This window comes from Mizuhopecten yessoensis, unplaced genomic scaffold, assembly GCF_002113885.1.
Source record: "Mizuhopecten yessoensis strain PY_sf001 unplaced genomic scaffold, ASM211388v2 scaffold6443, whole genome shotgun sequence".
NCBI lineage: Eukaryota > Metazoa > Mollusca > Bivalvia > Pectinida > Pectinidae > Mizuhopecten > Mizuhopecten yessoensis.
This window is the reverse complement of record NW_018406552.1, coordinates 618,924-634,846: the sequence shown is the minus strand read 5'-3', so window position 1 is coordinate 634,846 and position 15,923 is coordinate 618,924. Positions and strand designations below refer to the sequence as shown.

Below are 15,923 nucleotides of genomic sequence, written 5' to 3'. Positions count from 1 at the left end.
ACAATTGACCCCTGTGACCTTGAATATAATTGAAGGTCATTCATTTGAACAAACTTGGTAGCCCTTCACCCTAGCATGCTACTGACCAAATATCATCTCCCTGGGCATTTTGGTTATTGAGAAGAAGTTGTTTAAAGTTTTTAACATATTTGACCCCTGTGACCTTGAAAATAGATGAAGGTCATTTATTTGAACAAACTTGGTAGCCCTTCATCCCAGTTTGCTTCTGGCCAAATACCATCACCCTAGGCCTTTCGGTTATTAAGAAGAAGTCATTTAAAGTAAAATATTGACGCCGGACGGATGCCGGACGGACGGACAGACGGACGGACGACGGACGCCGCACCACGGCATAAAATATCCGATTTTGGTCTCGTTAATAGGTAGATAGTAGGTCAAAGCCAGGTAACATGGGGCTCTCTATGGGAGTAAATAGATAAATATCCGATTTTGGTCTCCATAATAGATAAATAGTAGGTCAAAGCCAGGTAACATGGGGCTCTCCATGGGAGTAAATAGATAAATATCCGATTTTGGTCTCGTTAATAGATAAATAGTAGGTCAACGCCAGATAAACATAGGGCTCCCCATGGGAGTAAATAGATAATACTGATTTTGGTCTCCTTAATAGGTAGATAGTAGGTCAAAGCCAGGTAACATGGGTCTCTCCATGGGAGTAAATAGATAAATATCCGATTTTGGTCTCCTTAATAGATAAATAGTAGGTCAACGCCAGATAAACATGGGGCTCCCCATGGGAGTAAATAGATAATACTGATTTTGGTCTCGTTAATAGGTAGATAGTAGGTCAAAGCCAGGTAACATGGGGCTCTCCATGGGAGTAAATAGATAAATATCCGATTTTGGTCTCCATAATAGATAAATAGTAGGTCAAAGCCAGGTAACATGGGGCTCTCCATGGGAGTAAATAGATAAATATCCGATTTTGGTCTCCTTAATAGATAAATAGTAGGTCAAAGCCAGGTAACATGGGGCTCTCCATGGGAGTAAATAGATAAATATCTGATTTTGGTCTCCTTAATAGGTAGATAGTAAGTCAAAGCCAGATAAACATGGGGCTCCCCATGGGAGTAAATAGATGTCCGACTATTCGGTTTCTGATTTTGCTAACCAGTTGTGGTCTTTTTGAGCATCTCCCTAAATTCCTAGTCCATTTTATCAAAACTCGTAATACATATCAGATGAACTATTCATTAGTACGTACCACTCATTGTACATAAGTAATGAGGCTCGTCGTGTGACAATTTAATCTAACTTCTAAGCTTACTTTCCCCTCCCAACAATCACTAGATGTACCATATGGCAATGAGAGTTACCCCTGTCTGTTTTGGGGAGATCACATTCTCGTTCCTATCTCTATGTAATCAATGACTGATCTGGTCGCCACTAGATGGATAGCCCTATAGCACCATCTACAATGCAACAGACCCTCCCGAGTCACTGCAAGGTGTTAACCAAATCGTAAGGTTTGACCTCAAATGTACTTTTGCCCAAAGTGTTGCTCTCTAGATCTATTGATACAAACTGTCTTACCTGTTACTTCTTAAGTATAAGATGGTTCCAATCTTTATCATTAATTACCTATAATTATCAGTCTATTCTGGGTAGCTGTTGAGCGACAACCCAAATATCTATATTTTAAATATTTTATTAGATATTAGCGTAGACACTGATCAAGTTTTGTCAAACTTCAGTCGTATCAAATCATTAAGTTATTGTGTGGAAACCTGACCAATCAGCGTGCTAATAAATAATGCATGGATTTTGACCAACTTGCTCAACTTAGCCTCAATTTTGTATCTTGCACATGCTTACCACTTTTTTGTTTCATCAAAATCAAAATGATATCAAAGTAAGTTATTTTGCGGAAACAAAAGTGTGGCAGACAGATAGAGGGACACTCCCCATATCGTGACAAATTGCATGAAAATTTTGACAAGTAATTATTACCAAATGATTTTCGTCTTATATTTTTTTTATATTTTCCTTTGTATTCTGTTTAAATTATTTCTTTTTGAGGATTTTTTATCATTAAATCAATTTTCCTTTATCCTAATAACAGGTGGCTGCTGAGGCAGGTGGGGCTTGTTTGTACTCTTTACCTTTAAATTTCCTATCTCTTACCTCCGTCTGTACAAGCTATTCCAATTTGATAATCATAACAGTAGCTGGTAGAATAAGAGTCTCGACAGCTTCCTAAAGAGTCCTCTGTTCCAGTACATAAGAATCGTCTGTCGAACATTAATCTAGTAGAGGCTTTCCCATATTCCCCATTTGTGTAGGTCATAGTTTTCACATTTGGCCTGAAAAAAATAATTGAAATAAAAGTTACAACCTGTATAAAAAAGAAATTAAAACCAAATCAGATTCTTAAATTGGAGTCTCTGTATACAATTCAATGGTCCTTACCAAACACACATGTTGTAACTAGAAATGTCATCTGGAGGATAACTAATACACCCCCTCATATGCTTAGAGACCTTGACCTTGGGGTCAACTTACAGAAATGGGAACTCGTTTGAGATATGTTGGCTCTTCACATATAGACGAAGTTTCATCAATATACATACAAAATTAAAGTTGGTAGAGTGAGGTTTCCGGACAAGGTATTCTGCATTATTGGTTGTAACTCCCTTAAAAAATGTTGAAATCTGATATTAAACAGACAATTGGCCCCTGTGACCTTGAATATGAGTGAGGGTAATTTATTTGAACAAACTTGTTAGCCCTTCATCCCAGCATGCTTCTGCCCAAATATCATCACCCTGGGCATTTCAGTTATTCACAAGAAGTTGTTTAAAGTTTTTAACATATTTGACCCTTGTGACCTTGAATAGTGGTGAAGGTCATTTATTTGAACAAACTTGGTAGCCTTTCATCCAGTTTGCTTCTGGCCAGATATCATCACTCTAAGCCTTTTGGTTATTAAGAGGAAGTTGTTTAAAGTAAAATATTTCTCACTGTCTCCAGCCAAGCTTTCTCTATAAGTTATTAGTGTAAAGTCTTATATTCTATCCAGTCACTTGGCCCTTTTGGCCAGGTGAGCTAAAAAATACAACTATACAGATGATCCAAATATCACATGCAAACATCTGGGACAACAAGAATGATAAATCAAAGTTAATACATAACTTGCTTCATAATCATTTTGAAAAACATACATTGTGCAGAAACCATTGACCAACAAGTCTAGCATTCTACCAATAGAAAAAAGGATTTCACTCAAGGTTTATTCCCTCATGAGCTTTAAAGTGAAGTTGCTTCGCTACAGTTCGCAGAGTCAAGCTTCTTCTCTAGGTCATAAGTGTAGAGTCTTATATTCTGTTTCTCACTGTCTCCAGTCAAGCTTCTTCTCTAGGTTATTAGTGTAGAGTCTTATATTCTATTTTTCACTGTCTCCAGTCAAGCTTCTTCTCTAGGTAATTAGTGTAGAGTCTTATATTCTATTTCCCGCTGACTCAAGTCAAGCTTCTTCTATAAGTTATTAGTGTAAAAATTAATATTCTATTTCTCACTGTCTCCAGTCAAGGTTCTTCTCTAGGTTATTAGTGTAGAGTCTTATATTCTTTTTCCCAGTGTCTCAAGTCAAGCTTCTTCTATAAGTTATAAGTGTAAAAATTTAAATTCTATTTCTCACTGTCTCCTGTCAAGCTTCTTCTCTAGGTTATTAGTGTAGAGTCTTATATTCTATTTCTCACTGTCTCCAGTCAAGGTTCTTCTCTAGGTTACTAGTGTAGAGTCTTATATTCTTTTTCCACTGTCTCCAGTCAAGCTTCTTCTATAAGTTATTAGTGTAGAGTCTTATATTCTATTTCCCGCTGACTCAAGTCAAGCTTCTTCTATAAGTTATTAGTATAGAGTCTTATATTCTATTTCCCGCTGACTCAAGTCAAGCTTCTTCTATAAGTTATTAGTGTAGAGTCTTATATTCTTTTCCCACTGTCTCCAGTCAAGCTTATTCTCTAGGTTATTAGTGTAGTGTCTTACATTCTATTTCTCACTGTCTCCAGTCAAGCTTCTTCTCTAGGTTATTAGTGTAGAGTCTTATATTCTATTTCCCACTGTCTCCAGTCAAGCTTCTTCTATAAGTTATTAGTGTAGAGTCTTATATTCTATTTCCCACTGTCTCCAGTGAAGCTTCTCCTATAGGTTATTAGTGTAGAGTCTTATATTCTATTTCCCACTGTCTCCAGTGAAGCTTCTCCTATAGGTTATTAGTGTAGAGTCTTATATTCTATTTCCCCCTGTCTCCAGTCAAGCTTCTTCTATAAGTTATTAGTGTAGAGTCTTACATTTTATTTCCCACTGTCTCAAGTCAAGCTTCTTCTCTAGGTTATTAGTGTAGAGTCTTATATTCTATTTCCCACTGTCTCCAGTCAAGCTTCTTCTATAAGTTATTAGTGTAGAGTCTTATATTCTTTTTCCCACTGTCTCCAGTCAAGCTTCTTCTCTAGGTTATTAGTGTAAAAAATTAAATTCTATTTCCCACTGTCTCCAGTCAAGCTTCTTCTCTAGGTTATTAGTGTAGAGTCTTATATTCTATTTCCCACTGTCTCCAGTCAAGCTTCTTCTATAAGTTATTAGTGTAGAGTCCTATATTCTTTTTCCCACTGTCTCCAGTCAAGCTTCTTCTCTAGGTTATTAGTGTAAAAATTTAAATTCTATTTCTCACTGTCTCCAGTCAAGCTTCTTCTAGGTTATTAGTGTGGAGTCTTATATTCTATTTCCCACTGTCTCCAGTCAAGCTTCTTCTATAAGTTATTAGTGTAGAGTCTTACATCCTATTTCTCACTGTCTCCGGTCAAGCTTCTTCTCTAGGTTATTAGTGTAGTCTTATATTCTATTTCTCACTGTCTCCAGTCAAGCTTCTTCTCTAGGTTATTAGTGTAGAGTCTTATATTCTATTTCTCACTGTCTCCAGTCAAGCTTCTTCTCTAGGTTATTAGTGTAGAGTCTTATATTTTATTTCTCACTGTCTCCAGTCACCTATGGGTAATAGAAAGGTTAAATGTTTATTGTGTGTTAGTTGTATATAAACCGTAAGACATACTCACCCAAAACCAAATTCTCGGCAAGCTACATGTGTATTGGAATCAGTCCAGTAATAATTATTGCAGATAGGCTTGAAGTAGGACCCTGAAGCCTGAATCTCGAGTCGGCCATGACTTTTACGATCACCCCCGATCAAACGGTAATTGTAATTGTTATATATAGAGCCACCTGAATCTGAAATGTATAACAGTAAACAACTGTGCTCACACTTTCCAAACCTGTTAAGTGGAATCTAAAGAAGTTGCCATTGTTAACAGCTGTTCTAAGAACCCAACTTTGGCTATTAATGTTACTATGGACTATATTAAGAAAACATGATTTTTGATATATTGTCAAATTTTTGTGATTTATAGCAAATAACTGCTTTGATGAAAATATATGAGGAACCGAAAGTAATCACTGAGAGAGATAAAATACAATTTACTTTGTTGTTCTGAACATAAGATAAATTATCGCACAACTTGGAAATGTAAGATCAGAACCATGTTGCTTACAATCATAAATTGAATTCCATCCTTAAATGAACAAGAGGCCAAAAGGGCCTGTTCCACTCACTTTGATATTTAACTCATTCACCCCTGAAGACACATTTGAACTCTTCCATTCGAAAGTTGGAATAGTTCATTATGAAATTTCAGGGGTGAATGAGTTAAGCAATTATGAAATAAATCTTCACACTCAAAAGTAATGTTGTATGTTTCCACATCTCAGAGTGGCTTGGTTGAACTAAATATTTCATTATACCGAGCAACTACATGCATGGCGAGCTCATTTGATTAAAATGATGACTAAGAGTTGCAATGCTGGTCAAACCATAGTAAAGATATATGGCTCTAAACCTTTTTTTTTCTTTAGAAAAAGTTTTGAACTTATTTGACCTCTGTTACCTTGAAAGCAGGTCAATGGTTTTTTTTATGAAACAAAAGACTTTTGGTGTTCACCAAGAAATCATTTAAGTGAACAAGAGGCCCAAAAACTTTTTTTTTAAAATCATGACAATTAACGACAGATGTTAAATTGCAATAGCTCACTTTGTGCTAGGTAAGCTAAAATAAAATCCTTGGTGAAAAAACATTAAGAAATAATGTTAATTTAATCATTAGTAAAAAGAAAGAAATACCTAATGGGCACTTGTTTTCAGCTAGGAATATTTTGTCTAGAGCAATGTCTCCTGTGTAACTGGATCCGTCTGTACCCTCAATTATAATCTGAAATAATATTTTTTTAAATGTTAAGCAGTTTTGACATAATAGTAAAAGGGATGACTGATAAGCTACTAAGGGTTGTTGTAATTGTTCTGATTGATAAGTTTCCCTAATACACAATATTTCTCTCCATTACAGTCAAACTTGCTCTACAGACAAACTGTTTTAACCCATTCACCCCTAAAGTCACATTTGAACCTTATCAAATCAATGACTGGGCAAGTCCAGCTTACATATGTAGGGGTGAATGAGTTAGTTCAGGGACTACACTTCACTAAAGTGAATTTTATTGTTAAGAGCAAATGAAACCTTTATAAACAGACCATAACCCACACACGCTATCATTTATACACAGTCTATAAAGAAGTTTTAGAAATCTCTAGAATATTTAAAATCATTTTTTCTTATTTTGTAGATGAAAAAATATCACTATAAGAGTTCTGCTGAACTAAGATATCTCCTAGGAGATATCCAGGGCTCTTTAAATCCTTTTTATCATGAGGTGCTCTAGATCTAAATTTGCAATATTTACCTTTACTCCACCTGGGGTGTCTGTGAAGGCTGATGTTGTTGTGTCTGTGTTTTGGTGGTTCTTAACCCATTGGTCTGGTGTTGTGCTGTTCGTTCGCTTGGCAGATGTGGTGATGTTCCTCCCATGGGGCGTTGTTGTGGTGTTCCTCCCATGGGGCGTTGTTGTGGTGTTCCTCCCATGGGGCGTTGTTGTGGTGTTCCTCCCATGGGGTGTTGTTGTGGTGTTCATCCCATGGGGCGTTGTCGTGTTGTTCGTCCATGGGGCTTGAGTTGAGTTGGTAACTGAGCTTCGTATTGTAGCCATTCCTTGGTACCAGCTGTTACCTTGGTCACCATACTTTGTCCAGACTCGTGACTTAATAGCGGAGTTATCCTCCGTGTATACAGACAATGTATTTATATTGGAACCATACATATGGTAATGGAAATACAAACAGTGATCATTTTCTGAAAGAAAAAAACAAGCACATCAAAATTGTCCTCATTACAAAACAACTTAAGGTATAATCATTTACAGGAAAAAAGGGTTGTTGCTGATTTTTATACATTTAACTCATTCACCCCTGAAGACACTTCCAATTCAAAGGTACGAATAGTTCATTATGAAGTTCAGAGGTGAATGAGTTAAGCATGTCCTTTTCTGCAGGAATATTTCATGAAAAAATCACATCTCTTAATGCATTTTACAGAATTACATTTGTTGAAGATTTGTGTGTTTTAAAAATAAAAACTTATCTTGAAAAAATATTCTGGAATTAAACTCAAGACTTATACATTGCCAATACTACAATAAACCATGGTTAATATCCAGGAATTTAAAATGCAAATCATCAAAATAAAAGATTAATGTATTGGCAAGGGTATAAAACTCTGATTTAGAAAAAAACTATAAACTATTAATGTTTCGGTGTTTTGCCATTCCAAGATGTATTTGTATACCAAATCTGGATACTCCAGGTGATATAGTATAAAAGATATGCCCTGAACAAACTTTTTCAAAAGTAAAGGTAAAAGGTCGAGTCATATATAACAGTGACCTAATTCTTGCACTCTGCACTCCGCCATTCCAAGATGTCCTTGTACACAGACTCTGGTTACTGCAGGTGAAATAGTAAAGAAGAATGTCACGGACAAACTTTTCAAAAGTTAAGGTCAAAGGTCAAAACATAGGTCATAGTGAGGTCATATTGACCTTCTTCTTGCACTCTGCAATCTGCCATTCCTAGATGTCCTTGTACACAGACTCTGGATACTGCAGGTGAAATAGTATAGAAGATATGTCCCAGACAAACTTTCCTAAGTTAAGGTCAAAGCATAGGTCATAGTGAGGTCATATTGACCTTCTTCTTGCTCTCTGCAATCTGCCATTCCAAGATGTCCTTGTACACAGACTCTGGTTACTGCAGGTGAAATAGTAAAGAAGATATGTCCCAGACAAACTTCTCGGACGGAAGGATGGAGGGAGTGCGAACCTATAGCTCCCCCAGGAACCGTTGGGGGACTAACAACTAAAGCAAACCTAACCAGAGGCACGGTAATGTACAAGTAATGAGTAGTCTCTGCCAGGCCCTATAATCAGCCTATTAAATACTATGTATTTTCATCTTTTCACCCTCCATCATGATGGTGAATTTTATCACCACAGTGAAAAGAAGTACGTAAAATACTATGCATGGTAATAACATGTAAAGAGTGAAATTAACACTGCGCAAACATTTGACGGGGGGAAATTTAGGGCGAAGAGTAGTTAATAACAGAAGTTTATAATTGACTCTTCAGGTCTTACCTATCGGGATAAAAGGTGAAACAAGGCGAGCCAGGTCTCCATATCCTGAAGCAGTTGTCTCAAGGTACATGTAATATGATCCATCATATGCATAGTCCGGGCCTGTAGCACTGGAGGGAGTTGATCCCTGTGTAACAAAGAAATAAATCTAATAATAACACAGTCTCAGGATTACTGAATTTGTCAACATTTTGTTATTTGTGACGTATTAGCTTTTGAGAAAATTTATGTATACAGTGAAACCCCACTTACTCCAACTCGCATAACTTGAATATCCACTGTTCCTCTAATAGTTGGCTTAATGGTTCCGACCATGTGCTCCGATATATTCTTTGTTGAGCATTTATTTTATCTTTACTAAATATATTTTCATCTTTATTAAACTTCTGTCCTACTTCTATTATCTACTATCCATGACATTTGCGCTGTTCATGCTGTCTGTCATCCCACCTGATCAAAACATTATGATGTTGGACGAACCTCGGATTCATATCGAATACCCCATATATTGATCTGGACCTGACAAGTCTGAGAGTTAGCAGGATTTTATTGTATGTCACAGGGAACTATTGTGGAAATTTTACCCCCCCCCCCCCCTCACATATTTGCAAATTTGCAAAACATGTTATATCTTAAGACATGCATGTATTATGCAATAAGACATGCTAAAAAATATCTGGTTTGCTACAGTATTGTAGAGGCTGGCAATTTCTGCCATCCAAGGCATGAAATGACACAGAGTAACATCCAATCAATATATTAGAAAATATGCATGTTCAGGGTCTTTATGACATGTGCAAAGTAGACAATTTCAGATCTTATTTTGTTTGGGTTCACTCTAATAACATGTTTAACGACACAAGAGTGGTTCAAATGATCAAAGAAACTTACAGATTTTCTTGTCCAATCAAAATCATCTCCATAGTCATTTTTCAAAAAGCATGAACTCTCATAGGTACTTTCAAAAGAGCATGCATATCTCGCCCCATCACCTGGAAAAAATAAAATAAAAACAAGCATATATATACAACATTTGATAAAGCACCCTACCTAGCTAACATAAGCCACTCTAAAGTGCTTTACAGTAAATAGATATACATTCAATACAATTTAAGGAATTAGCAGGAGCTGCCGTATCAGGCGCTAACTACTAGTCCTGTGCCACCTGGATTATATCTCCCTATGTGTGTATGTATATGTATTACAGGTACAAATTACTGATACAAAGGTAAATACAACATTTAGTTATTGAGCCAGGTGAATGAACTACTGTCCTTATGTAGAATGAGGATTAAGTGGGTTGAGCCAGGTGAATGAACTACTGTCCTTATGTAGAATGAGGATTAAGTGGGTTGAGCCAGGTGAATGAACTATTGTCCTTATGTAGACTGAGGATTAAGTGGGTTGAGCCTAGTGAACAAATAACTGTATTTTATGTTAAAGCTGACAGTGCAAGTTAAAAAGCTTTTAATAGAGATTTTTTTTTTTAATAATAATCTGGTTTTGAGATCTTCCCCATCTCTTCAGACTTTTGTTTCTAAGGAAGTGCCGACATTTTAGTTTGCCCTTGCCTGGTAAGGAGTATGGGTCTCGCTGGGTATAAAAAGTGCATTACATGTCAAACCGGTTATCATTTTACAAATGACTGTCTTGCGATTCAATGCACCATGAACCTTGATCGGTAACCGATATCAAAAAATAAAACACACTCACCAGACGACTTTGAAACACTGCCAAGCTGGTTTTTACTTATGGCACATTCTCGAAATTGTGTATCCAAAATAAAAGGTATATTAATGAAAATATTTCATTGGTATTTCACATGCATAATAACTGCACCCACACACGAAAACTTTATTATGAACTCTAAGTCTTCGTTGTGTAGACGCTTTACTAACAAAACATGTGCAAAATGCCACACTCCCAGGTATGTTATTGTCAACAAGGTGAAATTTGATAATTGAACCGTTCTCATGGAAATAATTGGAATTAGTATATTGGTTTCACACAGGATATTATTACTACTTGGATATCTAAAAGGTAGGCATCAGCGTTGGTCGTAGTCGTATGTTTGTTTCTTTCATGGCTGTTTGGTGGGTTTTTTTGGAGGGAGTGGTGCAGGAATTTTTTTATTGGTGGTATTTTACTATTATTTCCACTTTTCTTAGATAAATGATATCTTTGATGTGTTTCTTTTCAATTTTATTCAACTGATTTGATGAAAAAATGTTGGTTTAATCGTGAAAGTGTTTTATTTATATAGTATAGTGGTGTCACATTGTGCACACGTTGAACAAATGATAACCGGTTTGACGGGTAATGTGCTTTTTATACCCATCGAGACCCATACTCATTACCAAGCAAGTACATTCTAAAATGTTGGCGCTTCCTTAGATACGACAGGCGCTTCCTTAGATACGACAGCCGGAAGAGATTGTCACGGGGAAGATCTCAAAACCAGAAAAAAAAAGAAATATTTAAGTTGCTTTGGCCAGGTGAATATGTCACTGTATATTCTGTAGATCTGTTTGTGTAATAGGAGCCTATAACTGTATCCTATGGAAATATATTTTACCTGGTAGTTGTTTTGGACAGCTGATTTTTGTACCTTATAAAAGATATAATTTAGTGGTTTAGGCCAGATGAGCTAATGCATATTGTACCTTAGGTGGAAGTTTTTCTTGGCAAGCCGAGTAAATTACTGTAATTATTATGTAGATATAATTTAGTGGTTTAGGCCAGGTGAGCTTATCATGGGTATTGCAAAATACACGTGGCGTGAATGTATAATTTAGAGGTTCTGGCCAGGTGAAAGAGTAACTGTTACATCTGGGTGTAGGTCTAATTTAGTGGTTTGAGACAGGTGAGCTATTTAATGTTCCTTAAGTAGATATATTTTAGTGGTTTAGCTAGGTGAGCAACTGAGTAATTGTACAATTATATAGACATAATTAAGAGGTTCTGGCCAGTTGAGAGAGTACAATTTACCTGTTACTTACATATGTGAGTAGGTCTAATTTAGTGGTTTGGGACAGGTGAGCTATTTAATGTTCCTTATATATGTAGATATATTTTAGTGGTTTAGCCAGGTTACATCTGTGTGTAAAAATACTGGATCTTACATTTATTGTAGGCCTAACTTAGCAGTTTAGTACAGGTGAGTTAATTATCTTACTTGTTGGTGTAGAAGCTGTTACACCTGGTGTTGTATAGACATAACTCCACGATTCGTCCTCGCCCTGTGGACAGTCTTTAACACCATCATCGACTAGGTTGTAAGGAATACACACAGTGCCGTTCGAACTTGAACAGTTGAAGTCACATCGCTTTGGTGCTGAAATGAGAGAAGATATAAAGGATTACGACAACTATTAAAAAATTTATCTAAAAAAACACATGTTTCTGTAGGGAAAGCATTACATACATGCCATAACTTTCCGGTGCAAAATAGTGAGATCAGTGAATTTTTTTAGTGAGATTTTTTTCTCTGAATTAGTGAGAAATTTGTGAGACATTTAAAACAGACTGAAGTAATACTGCATATAACATAGTTACATTACTTTTGTGTCGTTCTGAAGCCTCTTATTACTTTGTTGGAATCAAAATTGGAGATTTATTGATATTTTAAAGAATTTTAGGGAGGTAAAAACTTACAAGTGACATCCAGTCAGGATCAACATTAAAAGTAAATATATCAAAACACTTCTATCAAAGACAAAAAATAATGATAATTAAAAGAAGTAAAAATTCAAGTGGGATGTTGATTTTAACCCAGGTTAGAAAAAAATATAGGGGATATTTAATCTTCATTTGTTGATTTTTTTATATTTTTTTTATATAGGTAATAGTGAAAAAAATTGCTTTCTTATGTTAATGTTATTTTTTATTAATAATATTCCAGTATCTAATCAAGGAAAGAATATCCATGAACTATGATGTCACAACGGAAGATGCAACTTGACGTCAAAATTAAAAGGAATTGACCAATGAAATCAGGTCCAGGGTGCTACTCACAAGTGGGTAACCCTAAATGTTTACTAATTACAGGTCCCGGGTTTTAGTCACTAGTGGTTAACCCTAAATGTTTACTAATTAGCAGGTCCAGGGTGTTAATCACTAGTGGGTAACCCTAAATGTTTACTAATTACAGGTCCCGGGTTTTAGTCACTAGTGGTTAACCCTAAATGTTTACTAATTACATGTCCAGGGTGGTACTCACGAGTGGGTAACCCTAAATGTTTACTGATTACAGGTCGAGGGTGTTACTCACTAGTGGGTAGCCCTAGATGTTTACTAATTACATGTCCAGGGTGTTACACACTAGTGGGTAACCCTAAATGTTTACTAATTAGCTGGTCCAGGGTGTTAATCACTAGTGGGTAACCCTAAATGTTTACTGATTACAGGTCGAGGGTGTTACTCACTAGTGGGTAGCCCTAGATGTTTACTAATTACATGTCCAGGGTGGTACTCACGAGTGGGTAACCCTAAATGTTTACTAATTACAGGTCCCGGGTTTTAGTCACTAGTGGGTAACCCTAAATGTTTACTAATTACAGGTCCCGGGGTTTAGTCACTAGTGGTTAACCCTAAATGTTTACTAATTACAGGTCCCGGGTTTTATTCACTAGTGGGTAACCCTAAATGTTTACTGATTACAGGTCGAGGGTGTTACTCACTAGTGGGTAGCCCTAGATGTTTACTAATTACATGTCCAGGGTGTTACACACTAGTGGGTAACCCTAAATGTTTACTAATTACAGGTCCCGGGTTTTAGTCACTAGTGGTTAACCCTAAATGTTTACTAATTAGCAGATCCAGGGTGTTAATCACTAGTGGGTAACCCTAAATGTTTACTAATTACAGGTCCCGGGTTTTAGTCACTAGTGGTTAACCCTAAATGTTTACTAATTAGCAGGTCCAGGGTGTTAATCACTAGTGGGTAACCCTAAATGTTTACTAATAACAGGTCCAGGGTGTTACTCACTAGTGGGTAACCCTAAATGTTTACTTGCTATGTTGCTTGTAAAGTGCTAGATTTATCATGACAACAGACTAAATGGTACTTACATTGTTCATCTGTAATTAATTGTTTTTAAAATACATTTCAAATATGTGACCTTCAAAGTGGGTCAAGGTCAAACTTAACAGCAAGAATGGTAACACTAAATATTCTCATACTGTACCTTGTCAATCTTTGTTGGTTTTTTGTAAGGAAAATTTATTTTTTCTCTTGTGATTCTCAAAAAAGGTCAAGGTAAGGTACATGTTATATTGAACAAGCTTCATTACGTGTTATCATTATCCCATCAAGCTATTAACCAAGTGTTTTTACTCCTGGTCTACAATGGTCGAACATCATGTGTACAAACCATGACTTAATTATTAATTTCTGTCAACATGAAAATTGTTAAGTGTTGAGCGAGTTTCTCAAGTCTGTTATTTCATCCCCGCTAATCAATCAATAAATCCATTATTTCAGTACTCAAATTTAATGTAGTTATCCAGGATTTAATTCATCATTAGATAGAAAATCATTGTTTTTATAGCACTGTAGAAACTTTCTGTCAATTCAAATTCATCCGGCGTTTTACCGTAATCATATTACTTTAACAAATATCATCAATACTCCAGACAAAATGATACGGAGGTAACTTACGAACAAACGTTGCACAGGGTTGTGGTGTGTAGGAGACTTCATCGATGGCAACCTCACCAGGTCGTGCAAAAAACAATCCACCTCGTGCTTCAAAACGGATGCCAACAGCAGATCCAGATGTGTTGGAGCCCTCGATTGCAACACTCGCCTGACGCCAACCATTGCCGAATTCTACGCCATTATCAATGAAGACCGCACTACTCTTGTCACTGACGTACACAGAAAGCTGGCCAGATGTCTCCCATTGGATATTATACCAGAAAGACACACACCCTGAATTTACATACACAAGTGGAGAGCTGAGAGAGTAACTGTAGCTCTGGGTGCTCTGGAACTTCATAAAATGTCCTACAATTGGAGAAAATGCATTTTTTGTCAAAATATCCAAACATGAACTCTTTAAACATAAACAATAAAAGAGAAGGCATATTTTCAAAAAGTGGCCAAATGCGCCTGCGTCACTCACCTGCTATTAATCTCACACTTTAACCTTAAAAATGGACCAAGGTCAAATGTATTTAATTGGACTAAATAAAGTTACAGGCTATTCAAAAGAACCTGTTTCAACATTTTAAGCGCTGACCCCAGTGGTCGTGAAAGTCTAACAAGGTCATCCAGTAGCACTAATTTGGTAGCCAGACATTCCATCAGCCTTCTGACCAATTATTATCCTTTGACAGTTGGTTATTTAGCAAAAGTCTTTTTAAGGAATTTTAATACATTTGACCCCTGTGACCTACAAATTGGGTCAATGTCATTCGTTAAACAAAATTGGTAGCCCTTTATCCCAGCAAGCATGTTGCTGGTCAAATATCATCACTTTAGTTCTGATGCTCAGGAAGAAAAACTCATAATTCTTAATCACATTTGAATGGCTGTGACCTTGAAGATCAGGGTGGGCCATTCATTTGAACAACATCGACAGATCTCATTCTAGCATGCTACTGGTCAATTATAATTATCCTGTGACTTTTGGTTATTCAGGAGAATTCATTTAACCCTTTCACCACTGTAGATCATAATGAACACATCCATATCAATGCATCGTAGAGTCTACTAAAGTTACACAGGGGTGAAAGGGTTAAATATATCAACACAAATTACCCATTTGACTATTAAAGTGGGTCAAAGTCATTCTTGATCACTTAACTAAATCTCTGCATGCCAAATTTCATTAAGTTATACCTACACCTATGTATATCAAACAGCATCTCTGATTGGATTACTGTATATGAAAAAATCAAATTGCCCAATATTAAACTTGCCCTTCACATTTAATTACTACGGGTATTATGTTGTTTACAAAAGTTTCGTGTAATGATAAATTCGCCTCCATTTAGAAGGCAAAAAATGTGAAAAATTAAACTGCAGCGAAAGATTTCCCAGTAGACAGTATATTCATAATTGTATCTGGATCATATTTCCCTTATTCAGAGCCTCTTCAGAAAAATGGATACAAGCCACCATAATAATAATAATAATAAACCAGGTTCTTATATACCCGGTATCGTTTTATCACAACCTGGTTCCTAGGTCGTCTCAAAGTGGTTCACAAATTATTATCTGTGGATATATGGCCCTTGCAACCAGCCAATATTTTTCTTAACTGCCTGGGGAGCATACAGCTGGTGCTGCCATTTTGCTGCTCACAGCAACAATTCTAGCACTG

The 15,923-nt window shown here is 36.3% G+C and overlaps 1 protein-coding gene across 1 annotated transcript in view; it reads right to left on the bottom strand.

The window, feature by feature from the left end:
* The window catches only part of LOC110452165 (MAM and LDL-receptor class A domain-containing protein 1-like), a 137,468-nt gene that overhangs the window by 20,855 nt on the left and 100,690 nt on the right, over positions 1-15,923 (bottom strand). The window contains exons 65-72 of the mRNA XM_021500526.1: positions 14,255-14,602; positions 11,771-11,929; positions 9,487-9,587; positions 8,596-8,722; positions 6,811-7,256; positions 6,194-6,281; positions 5,076-5,247; positions 2,146-2,324 (exon numbers count right to left, since the gene is read on the bottom strand). Coding sequence (XP_021356201.1) covers positions 2,146-2,324; positions 5,076-5,247; positions 6,194-6,281; positions 6,811-7,256; positions 8,596-8,722; positions 9,487-9,587; positions 11,771-11,929; positions 14,255-14,602 — 1,620 coding nt within the window. The remainder of the gene's footprint in view (positions 1-2,145; positions 2,325-5,075; positions 5,248-6,193; positions 6,282-6,810; positions 7,257-8,595; positions 8,723-9,486; positions 9,588-11,770; positions 11,930-14,254; positions 14,603-15,923) is intronic.